General features: G+C 42.8%; 1 protein-coding gene across 1 annotated transcript in view; it reads right to left on the bottom strand.

Moving 5' to 3' along the window:
• The window catches only part of FCGBP (Fc gamma binding protein), a 38,501-nt gene extending 38,377 nt beyond the window's left edge, over positions 1-124 (bottom strand). Inside the window, exon 1 of the mRNA XM_061173188.1 lies at positions 70-124. Coding sequence (XP_061029171.1) covers positions 70-124 — 55 coding nt within the window. The remainder of the gene's footprint in view (positions 1-69) is intronic.
• Between the last annotated feature and the right edge of the window lie 12,291 nt (positions 125-12,415).

Genomic DNA, 12,415 nt, shown 5'->3' on the forward strand with positions numbered 1-12,415 from the left:
TGCTGACCCAGGCAGGTAGAGTTCTTCAGACTGGAACCAGGACATAGATGGGATTTTGGTCTGACTTACCCCACAGGAGGGTTGCTCCGGCCCAGAGCATCCACCAGCTCCGCAGAGAACCCATGTCTGCAGTGGAGAAAGAGAGGGGGTCATAGGAGGCTGGTCTGCCCCTCCTGCCAGAGGACAAAAGGGCCCAGTCTCAGGACAAGGGCTTCCTGGGCACGAGGAAGGCTGAGGTGGGCTGAATCCAAGGGCCAGTGTGTGTGTGTAAGGGGAATTGGACATCTGGTGGGTCTGGGAGTTGGGCAGGGAGGGCAGGACAGAGGTAGGATAGGGAGTTGGATGTCCAGTGGGTCTGGGGTGAGTGGGATGGGGATGCCTAGAGCCAGGGGCAAGGGTAGGGGACCTGATGTCCCACTTCCAAAGGGGATGCAGCCTCTCTCACCTGCAGGTTCCCGGAGCTGCAGGGCTAGCTCCAGGTTCCCTGGGCTGGGCTATATAGTGGAGTTTCTTGACTCAGGCCACGCCCTGGGCCACCTGCCAGGCAGATGGTGCCAACTTCTTAGAGGAGGCTCCTGATCCCAGGGCCAGCTGGAATGGGGCCCCGGAAGGCCTGAGAAGGGTGGAGGGCAAGCCTGAATGCCTGAGTCCTGAGAGGGGTGTGAGAACAGCTGGTGGCTCTGCCTGGGGAGCCTGCTGGAAACTTCAGTCCTGGAAGGGTGGTGTCCCTGAGGGAAACAGCTGGGGAGCAGGGTGCTGAGGGCCTGGACCTGGGTCCTCAGTGGGTGGGGAGCAGGAGTCGAAGGTGGCATTTGGTCTTGTTTGCTGGTTCAATGGCTAAATTTTTTTCCTTTGGCTCCTGCCAGGAACAACAGTGAAGGACCCACATCCGGGTCCCCACCCGCCACAAGCTGTTCCCTGGTCCCCAGCCACACATATCCTCTTTCCAACCACTCACGGTGGGGGGCAGGTGTCTGAGGTGGGCAGGAACCTGAGCACCTGACTCAGGACTTTGTTGTGGGACACAATACCTCCACCCCTAGACCAACAGGGCCTCCTGGGTACCTAATCTGCAAAATAGGAACATCAAAACTAGCTTCACTGGGCTTACTTGTCTCCAAGAGGGCACTCTGTAAACTCTCAAGGAGTATAGGTGGGAGGCAGGCTCTTCTGGTGTGGTCCCAGGTGGGGAGCAGGTGGCACCTGGGGGCTGGAGCTGTGTGTAAAGAATGATGCAGGCCCCTGTTTCCTGGTTCCATGCAGACACTGGGCTCCACTTTCTGGAGAATTTGTTTTCTGGGAGGTGTTTTTTTTCTTCCTGAGAAGGGACTCGCTGAACAAGTTTTGGGTGATTCTGTGCCCCCATCACCCCAAAATCTGCCTGGGATGGGAGTTGGGGGTGTAGGTTGCACACGGGGAGCTGAAGCAGAGACAGCTGAGAGGTGGTGTGGGCGTTCTGAGGCGGAGTCCATTCCTCCCGAGGGGCTGGCCTGACCCATGCCCTGCTCTCCTCCGCCCAGCCCCAGGACTCATTGCCTGGGGAGTCTCCCCTGGAAACAGCAGCTGCAAAGCCTGGGTGCCCTCTCGGACAACACCCCAGCAGCTGCTGCCCCCAGGACTTCTCCTCTCTTATCACAAGGCTTGGGCCTCTTGGTGGTCGGGGTGGATGGGGGCTGTTAGAGCCCCACCCAGGGCAGGTTCCCAAAGGGAGAGAGAAAGGCTCAGAGCTGACTGGGGCCCAAGGTCAACCAGGAAAATGAGGTGAGTAAACAAGAGACTGGATAAGAGCCAGACATATCAAGAAACAGGCAGGGGTGAGGGGGGACCAACGGAGAGTGAGAGCTCTGTGGGGAGTGGTGCCTGGGTCCCTGAGGAAAAGGACCGGGAGGAGGGGCTGCTGGGACTCCTAAGGAGGAAACAGCTATTGCAAACCAAGATGTCAAAATCTTCTGTCGGATACACCTTGTTTAGCCTGAGACACTCAGAGAAATAAGGGATGAGGGAGCAGAAAATTAGAGTAAGACTCAGAGGTGATTCTGCCCCCCAATCTCTAAGCCTTGAGGTCTCCCCTGGTTGACCCCAGAGAGATGCCTTCCCCCTCCTCAAAACCCATTGTTGCATTCTGCGGCCAGAGTCCCCAGAAGTGGGGCGGCAGTGGTGGGAAACCTCACAATTTAATATTTGACACCCCTGGGACCTTCTCCCTCCTTTCAGAGCCTAAGGGGTGTGAGTGTGGTGGGTGTGTGTAGGTGGGTGGGTATGGTATGACGCACCCTGTACTGTACTCCATATCATATCGATTCTCAGAAACCCCACTGGGAACCCCTGAGATAACCTGTGGGGACACTTCCTTGTGGTCAGCGAAATCACATCCATCCTGCCACTGGCAGCCCTGCTCTGAGCCAAAACAAGGGGTGTTTGTGTGTCCAAGCCCTCTATCCTCTCCCTGCTGACAAGATCTGTAGGGGACAGATCTGTACTGGTCATATGACTTGAGACCCCTGGGACCCTCTGGCTTGTCTGGGTTTTAGAGATCCAGGGTACAGGTGGAGACAATTTACTCTGCAGCTCAATTCAGATTTTCTGGCAATTTTGAACTTCGTTCTTTCATGCTCTGGATCCCACAAGGGGTCTCTGTACCCCCTTGGGGAACTCCTTCATCTTGCACAAGTTGCCACTAACCTCCCTGAGGTTCAGACTTGATCTTGTTCCTCCCCTGCTCAAGGAAATTCCATGCTTCCCTGTCCCTGTGAATGTAAGTCCACACTCTTGGCAGGACTCTCTCAAGCCCTAATGCTCCATTTCCTGCACCTTCCACCTTGCCATTGCCTGTGCAGTTCCTTACACTTGGAACACTCTTCTTCATATTCTACCTGCTAACTCCATGCCTGGAATCCAGACATCATTTTCTGCATGTGTGATTTCCTGAGAACCCGAGCTGAGGCTAATCTCTTTTATTCCTCCTATCCGACACTGGCCATCTGCTCCCTTGCTTTATGGAAATTCCCTTTATTTGTTTTACCTTCTTGTAACTTCAGACCTGCTACAGCTATGTTCCTGTTCTTCACCTCCCCACCCATCTCTCTTTTATTTATTTATTTATTTATTTATTTATGGCTGTGTTGGGTCTTCGTTTCTGTGCGAGGGCTTTCTCTAATTGCGGCAAGCAGGGGCCCCTCTTCATCGCGGTGCGCGGGCCTCTCACTATCGCGGCCTCTCTTGTTGCGGAGCACAGGCTCCAGACGCGCAGGCTCAGTAGTTGTGGCTCACGGGCCCAGTTGCTCCGCGGCATGTGGGATCTTCCCAGACCAGGGCTCAAACCCGTGTCCCCTGCATTGGCAGGCAGATTCTCAACCACTGTGCCACCAGGGAAGCCCCCCCCCCCACCCACCTCTCTTTGACCCACCACAATCTGACTTCCATGTGCATTGAAACTGTCCTGCTAAATCCTCCAGTCACCTCTTACTCGCCACTTGATTCTAGCTCCTCTTTAACATTTGACATGAATGCTTCCTCCTCAAAAATTTCTAATGTCTTGGTTTCCATGATATCACTTTCTTCTGGATCTTGTGTTACTTTGGTCTGTTTCCTACGATAACCTCTTTAACATTGGTGGTCCTCAGAAACAATGCCATTTGCAGCAACATGGATACAACTAGAGATTATCATACTAAGTGAAGTAAGTCAGAAAGAGAAAAAAAATTTCATACGATATCACTTATATGTGGAATCTAAAATATGGCACAAATGAACCTATTTACAAAACAGAACACTCATAGACATAGAGGACAGACTTGTGGTTGCCAGGAGGGAGTCGGGGAGGGAGTGGGGGAGGGAGAGTGATGCACTGGGAGTTTGGGGTTGGTAGATGCAAACTATTACATTTAGAATGGATAAACAACAAGGTCCTACTGTATAACACAGGGAGCTATACTCAATATCCTGTGATAAACCATAATGGAAAAGAATATAAAAAAAGAATGTATATATATGCATAACTGAGTCACTTTGCTGTACAGCAGAAATTGGCCTAACATTGTAAATCAACTATACTTCAATTAAAAAAAACTGGTGGTCCTCAGATTCTCTTTCTCTGCTTCTTTCTCTAACTACCTCTTTTCTCCAGGAGATCTTATCCATGTCCACTTATGCTGTCTAACAGAACTTTCTGTGATGATGAAAATTTTCCGTGTTTTGCGCTGTCCAGTGTGAAAGGCAATGGCTCCATGTGTCTACTGAGCTCTTGAAATGTGACTAATGTAATGGAGGAACTGAATTTTTAATTTAATTTCATTAACCCATTTAAAATTAAAGTAACCAGCTGTAACTTGTGTCCATATTAGACAAGACAAAACTCTAAAACTGTTGCTAGCCCAGGCTCCATTTCATCTACCTAGTCAGCTGCTTATATGTCTGTCACCCACCTACCAACCTATTTATTCTCTTTTATACCCATTTTTACATTCCTGGCCCCCTTGTAGGCAACCATTCTAATGTGATTCATGAGAATATTTTTAATGTCTTCTTGAAATAAAATACACATATTAGTAAGTGCACAAATCATAAATGTATGTAGCTCATTGAATGATCTCAAAATGAATACATCCTTATAACCTACACCCAGGTTAAGAAAGAGAATGTTTCCAGCATTCCAGAGGCCCTCTTCATTCTCCTTCTTAATCACTCTCCACTCCCTACCTCCCATAAGGAGCCACTATTTTGGCTTCTTACACCACAGATTATTTAGCTTGTTTTTGAACTTTACACAAATGGAATCATATGTCTATGTTGTTTTGTGACTGGCTTCTTTCACTCAGTGTTATCCTGTGTACATAACTATAGTTCATTTTCGTTGCCGTATGGTACTTGCTTGTTTAAAAATCACTACAGGGACTTCCCTGGTGGTCCAGTGGTTAAGACTCCGTACTTCCACTGCAGGGGTCACAGGTTTGATCCCTGGTCAGGGAACTAAGATCCCTCATGCCGTGGCCAAAAAAAAAAAAAAAAAAAAAAAAATCACTACATATTTACCCATTCTACTGTTTCCACTTTGGGCTAATGAATACTATCTTCTGATGCACATGTGCACAGTTTCTGTTGGGATGTGCTGTGGAGTTTCCTAATGGTCATTGCTGGGTCATTTGGCTCAGCTTCAGTAGATGCTACCAAACATGTTTCAATTTCAACTCCCACGATCAGTATGTGACTAATCTGGTTGCTCCACAGCCTCACCAATATTTGGCCTTGTTAGACTTTGTAATGTTAGCCATTCTAGAGGGGTAGTGGTATTGGGTTGTGGTTTTCACGTGCATTTCCTTGATTTTTTCGTGAAAAAATCAAGAATGTACTTGTTCATTTTAGTAATCTATTTGTTCAAGTCTCTTGCCCATTTTTTAAATTGGGTTGTCTGTTTTTTTTTCTTATTGCTCTGTACAAATTCTTTATATATTCTGGATACAAGTCATTTTTTGTTAAATGTTTTGCAATTTTTTTTCTCCCACTCTGTGACTTATCTTTTCACTTTTTTTTTGGCCCACATTGTATAGCTTGTGGGATTTTAGTTCCCTAACTAGGGATCGAACCTGGGCCCACAGCAGTGAAAGTGCACCAAGTCCTAACCACTGGACCATCAGGAAATTCCCTTTTTTCACTTAAAAATATATTGATTGATTGATTGATTTGGCTGCACCAGGTATTAGTTGCAGCATGTGGGATCTTTGTTGCTGTGTGTGGGATCTTTAGTTGCAGCATGCGGGCTCTTAGTTCCCTGACCAGGGATTGAACCCCAGCCCCCTGCATTGGGAGTGCAGAGTCTTAACTGCTGGACCATGAGGGAAGTCCCCCTTTTCACTTTTTTAATGATGAAAAAATTCTTAATTTTAATGTAGTTCATTTAATCAATCTGTAACATTTCATGGCTTGCCTTTTTTTTTCTGTGTTGAATTCTTCTAATCCAGAAACATTCTATTTTTTTCCATTTATGTAGATTTTCTTGGATTTATTTCACCAGTATTTAAATTTTTTTCAGAAATTTTTTTTTTTTTTTTTTTTAATAAACAGTCTTTTTAATTACTTATTTAAATATGCAGGTTTAGGTCATTCGGAGTTAGTTGGTTTTGATATTCAGCTGTCATATTTATAATTCAAACACATGAGGTTGAGCTTTTGGAGATGTTCCCGTCCAAATTTGAGTCCATATGTGAGTCATCAGTACAGTATTTTTCTTTGGTTCCTTTTTCTCTGGGAACTTAACTCCTCAAGTCCTGGATGTACTGTTTCTCTGGCTCAGTGAGATTACCACAGCTTTAGGCCACCTTCTTCCATATTATCATGCCCCATGATTTGAATTGGTAAATGCCAAAATCAATTTAATTCCTCAAAGGAAAAACTATTAGATTGTATTTGAAAAGCAGATAACAAAACCTCCTCCATAGTCAATGTGAGATCAAGAAAATTTCATTAGTGACCTCTAGTAGTTTTCTGGTAGCATCTTTAGGATTTTCTATGTATAGTATCATGTCATCTGCAAAGTGACTGTTTTACTTCTTCTTTTCCAATTTGGATTCCTTTTATTTCCTTTTCTTCTCTGATAGCTGTGGCTGGGACTTGCAAAACTATGTTGAATAAAAGTAGCGAGAGTGGACATCCTTGTCCTGTTCCTGATCTTAGAGAAAATGCTTTCAGGTTTTCATTGTTGAGAATGATACTAGCTGGGGTTTTGTCATATATGGGCTTTATTATGTTGAGGTAGTTTCCCTCTATGCCCACTTTCTGGAGAGTTTTTATCATAAATGGGTGTTGAATTTTGTCAAAAGCTTTTCCTGCATCTATTGAGATGATCATATGGTTTTTATTCTTCAGTTTGTTAATGTGGTGTATCACACTGATTGATTTGCAGATAGTGAATTCTTGCATCCTTGGTATAAATCCCACTTGATCATGGTGTATAATCCTTTTAATGTATTGGTGGATACAGTTTGCTAGTATTTTGTTGAGGAATTTTCTGTCTATGCTCATCAGGGATATTGGCCTGTAATTTTCTTTCTTTGTGGTATCTTTGTGTGGTTTTGGTGTCAGGGTGATGATGGCCTCATAGAATGAGTTTGAGAGTTTTCCTTCCTCTGCAATTTTTTGGAAGAGTTTCAGAAGGATAGGTGTTAACTCTTCTCTAAATGTTTGATGAGGTTCGCCTGTGAAGCCATCTGGTCCTGGACTTCTGTTTGTTGGAAGTTCTTTAATCACAGTTTCAATTTCAGTACTTGTGATTGGTCTGTTCATATTTTCTATTTCTTCCTGGTTTAGTCTTGGAGGATTGTATCTTTCTAAGAATTTGTCCATTCCATGTTGTCCATTTTATTGGCATATAGTTGCTTGTAGTAGTCTCTTATGGTCCTTTGTATTTCTGTGGTGTCCATTGTAATTCTTCTTTTTCATTTCTACATTTATTGATTTGAGCCCTCTCCCTTTTTTTCTTGATGAGTCTGGCTAAAAGTTTGTCAATTTTGTGTATCTTTTCAAAGAACCAGCTTCTAGTTTCATTGATCTTTCTATTGTTTTCTTCATCTCTATTTCATTTATTTCTGCTCTGATCTTCATGATTTTTTTCCTTCTACTAATTTTGGGTTTTTCTTCTTTCTCTAGTTGCTTTAGGTGTAAGGTTAGGTTGTTTATTTGAGCTTTTTCTTGTTTCCTGAGGTAAGCTTGTATCGCTATAAACTTCCCTCTTAGAACTGCTTTTGCCACGTCCATAGGTTTTGGATTGTCGTGTTTTCATTGTAATTTGTCTCTGGGTATTTTTTTATTTCTTCAGTGATCCATTAGTTGTTTAGTAGCATACTGTTTAGTCTCCACGTGTTTGTGTTTTTTTACAGTTTTTTTCTTGTAGCTGATTTCTAATCTCATAGTGCTGTGGTCAGAAAATATGCTTGATATGACTTCAATTTTCATAAATTTACCTAGGTTTGCTTTGTGGCCCAGCACGTGATCTATCCTTGAGAATGTTCCATGTGTACTTGAGAAGAATGTGTATTCTTCTGCTTTTGGATGGAATGTCCTATAAATATCAATTAAGTCCATCTGGTCTAATGTTTCATTTCAGGCCTGTTTTTCCTTATTGATTTTCTGTCTGGATGATCTGTCCATTGATGTAAGTGTGGTGTTAAAGTCCCCCACTATTATTCTGTTACTGTCAATTTTCTTTCTCCGTTTATGGCTCTTAGCATTTGCCTTATATATTGAGGTGCTCCTATGTTGGTTGCATATATATTTACAATTGTTATATCTTCTTCTTGGATTGATTCCTTGATCATTATGTAGTGTTCTTCTTTGTCTCTTGTAACAGTCTTTATTTTAAAGTCTATCAATGAATTCAGTAAAGTTGCAGGATACAACATTAAGACACAGAAATCTCTTGCATTCCTATACACTGACCTTGGGGAGGTTCTAATCTGGAATCTTTCCACTGTGCATTATACATATCATAGTTCATTGACTCTTAAGATGCCATCATTTCAAAGATGCACCATTCATTTATACAAGTTCTGAAGTCTGGGAAGTCCAAGATGAGGGTCCCAGCATGATTCAGTTTTGGTAAGGGCCCACTTTCTGGTTCAGAGCCAGTGCCTTCTCGCTGTGTTCTTACGCGGTATAAAGGGGGCTTCAGAAATATTATGGGGACAGGAAGTAAGAATTCTGAGGGGACTTAGAGAAAATAGAAAAGTGATGTGAGCCCTGTCACCTTGGCATGTGCTGTGTCTGAAGAAACTAATAAACATGCACTCTGAAAACTTTCAAAGCGACACTTTGTGCTTGATGTAATGGTTAGTGAGTGTGAGTGGGCTCTGGTAGATATTGACTCTGATGAGGAATGAATAGGTATTTCTCATCATTCTCAGGACTTGTGATCAAACCCTTTTACACCTGGACTCTGCAGAGTGGATCCTCCTACCTAGAGTGAAAACATGACACCATCCAGGAATTTGAAAGAATGCCTCCCAGTCAGAGATGCCATTTTTCTCTTCTTTGAATAGGTGAACTACAGGGGTTTGACAACTTCCTGCCCGAGCCATGCCTTTCTCCAGCAACCACAGATGGAACTGAAAGGAAAAAGGAAAAGCAGCAGGTAGTGGGAAAAATTATCTAACTCAAGATTTCAGAGCTGAGTTGATGCAATTCTATGAAGAGAAGTTTTTGGAAAACCCTTAAGACTGAGTTACAGGACCCTAACTCAGAGAGCTGGGTTCTCCACCCCCAGCACCCTGTAATTCCTTTACCAAAACACATTTCACATTGTCTTGTAATTGTTTTCTTGACTTCCTTAATCTGAATAAGGATGTGTTTATTTTGCTGATCAGTGGATCTCCAGGGCCTGGTATAGTCCTGGCTCATGGTAGTTAATAATTATTTCCTGATTAATGGAGAAATGAAGAGAAGCTCTGGAGGGGTGATACAGGTTTGTGGGGTTCAGCTCTGTCTGTTGTATGGCCCTTCGGTGGAAGTTGTCCTTCCCATAGCGATAATGGAGGGTGGTATAGACACTTTGCAGAGGCAGAGTGGGAGAATCAGGCTGCCTGGTCATATAACATGGATACGCTGTACTTGAAGTACACAGCTCAGATCAGTGGTCTGTGTTCAGATCTTTTTCTAGGAAAAGTGATGTTGGCTATTTTTAAGCTTAGTCAAATATTGCTGTGACACACAACATACATGTATTAGCCAGATCTGTATAAATATAGACCATGGGACTACATATCTGAAATTTACAGAAATATTTAAAGAGAAAAATGCAAATGCCCTGGTGGTTAAGAACCTAAGGTCACTTGGCCGGCTAGTGCCAGAAATGGAATTCCATCTGGCTCTCTGGGCTCCAGGTGCAGTGCTATTTCCACTCTGCCACTGACTCTCAAGTCCTTTTGGTGGGGACATATAAAATATTACTGTTTTGCACATGGAAAAGTAGTCGAACAATTTTGGATCACTTAATTGTTGTAGTTCCCACTTCTCTCCAAGGAAGCCCAGTATCTACCTTGAAGGACATCTATAAGGTGCATTAAAGGCTCTTAAGTTGTTTGCTTAAATTTGCAATAGTTATACATACTTGTTGAACATTTTTCAACCAATTCAAAGTGTGGAGGTAAAAAGTATAAGTATTGCCCACCTACCCTCCTCATTCCCCATCATTTCCCAGAGGATAACTCCAGTTAGCAGTTTGATGTGTACCATTCAGTCCTTTATATATTCATATATACTTATATACACATATGCATATGTACACATATATAGCTCTTCTAATAAGGAAAAATGAGATCAGTTATAGGTTCAATTGTGTCCCTGCAAAATTCATATGTTGAACCCCTAATCCCCAATACCATAGAATGTGAGCTTATTTGGAAATAAGCTTGCTGCAGATATAATTAGTTAAGATGAGCTCATAATGGAGTAGGGTGGGCCCCTAATCCGATATGACTGGTGTCCTGATAAAAAGGGGCAATTTGGACACAGAGTTAAACATGCACACAGGGAAAACACCACGTGAAGATGAAGGGAGAGACTGAGGTGATGCATCATCTACAAGCCAAGAAATGCTAAAAATTACCAGTAAAACCATAAGAAGCTGGTAGAAAGGCATGGAACATATTCTTCCTCACAAAGGAACTAACCTTTCTCCAAACCCTTCTGACATCTTGGTCTTGACTTTCTGGCCTCTAGAACTGTGAGACAATGCATTTCTATTCTAAGTCCAAAAAGTGTGTTTTCTCAACACACAGATCCTGAACATGTTTTGTTAGATTTATACTTAAATACTTTATTTTTCTTGGGATCTATTATAAATAGCATTGTGTTTTAAATTTTGGATTCTACATTTTCATTGCTAGTGTATAGAAATGCATCTGATTTTTGTGTGTTTATTAGTTGTTTTTTTTTTTTTAGAATCCTTGGGATTTTCTATGCAATCATGTCATCTGAAAATAAGGACAATTTTATTCCTTTCCAATCAGTATTTTTTAAATCTTTGTTTTGCCTTGTTTAGCTGGCTAGAACTTCTAGTACTATGTCCAATAAGAGGCGAACAGCCTTACTTTGTTCCTAATAAGGGGAAAAACGTTCAGTCTTTCAGCATTAAATATGTTAGCTGTAGGTGTTTTTTTTCTTTTTTCTTTTTTCTTTTTTGGCCATGCCACGCAGATCTTAGCTCCCCAACCAGGGATCAAACCCACTCCCCCCGCAGTGGAAGCACAGAGTCTTAATCACTGGACCACCAGGGAAGTCCCTGTTAGTTGTAGTTTTTTGGTAAATGCTGTTTTATCAGGTTGAAGCAGTTCCCCTTTATTCCTAGTTTGTTGGGTTTTTATCATAAATGGTGTTGGTTATTGCCAAATTATTTTCCCATGTCAATTGATATGATCATATAATTTTTCTTCTTTACCTTGTTGACATGGTGGATTACATTGATTTATTTTTTAATATTGAAGCAGCCTTGCATACTTGGTTATGGTATAGAATTCTTTTTACACTTTGCAGTCTTTGATTTGCTTATATTTTTAAGGGTTTTTGAATCTAAGTTCACGAGAGATACTAATTTTCTTTCTCTTTCTCCTCCTCTTTCTTCTTTTTGTAATGTCTTTGCCTGGTTTTGGTGTCAAGGTAATTCTGGCCTCATTGAATGAGTTGGAGAGTGTTCCCTCTTCTATTTTCTGGAAGAGATTGCATAAAAGTGATGCTAATTCTTCTTCAAATGTTTGATAGAATTCTCTAGTGGAACCATCTGGACCTGGATATTTCTTTCTTTAGGCTATTGTGAATAGTGCTGCTATGGACATAGGGGTGCATGTATCTTTTAGAATTATAGTTTTGTCTGGTTACATGCCCAGGAGTGGGATCGCTGGATCATATGGTAATTCTATTTTTAGTTTTCTGAGGAACCTCCATACTGTTTTCCATAGTGGCTGCACCATCTTACATTCCCACCAACAGTGTAGGAGAGTTCCCTTTTCTTCACACCCTCTCCAGCATTTATTATTTGTAGACTTTTTAATGATGGCCATTCTGACCAGTGTGAGGTGGTACCTCATTGTAGTTTTTTTTTTTTTTTTTAAATTAATTAATTAATTTATTTATGGCTGTGTTGGGTCTTCGTTTCTGTGCAAGGGCCTTCTCTAGTTGTGGCAAGTGGGGGCCACTCTTCATCGCGGTGCGCGGGCCTCTCACTATCGCGGCCTCTCTTGTTGCGGAGCACAGGCTCCAGACGCGCAGGCTCAGTAATTGTGGCTCACGGGCCTAGTTGCTCCGCGGCATGTGGGATCTTCCCAGACCAGGGCTCGAACCCGTGTCCCCTGCATTGGCAGGCAGATTCTCAACCACTGCGCCACCAGGGAAGCCCCTCATTGTAGTTTTTTGTGTGTGTGTGTTAATTACT

The sequence above is a fragment of the Eubalaena glacialis genome, chromosome 18 (assembly GCF_028564815.1).
Source record: "Eubalaena glacialis isolate mEubGla1 chromosome 18, mEubGla1.1.hap2.+ XY, whole genome shotgun sequence".
In the NCBI taxonomy this organism is placed as follows: domain Eukaryota; kingdom Metazoa; phylum Chordata; class Mammalia; order Artiodactyla; family Balaenidae; genus Eubalaena; species Eubalaena glacialis.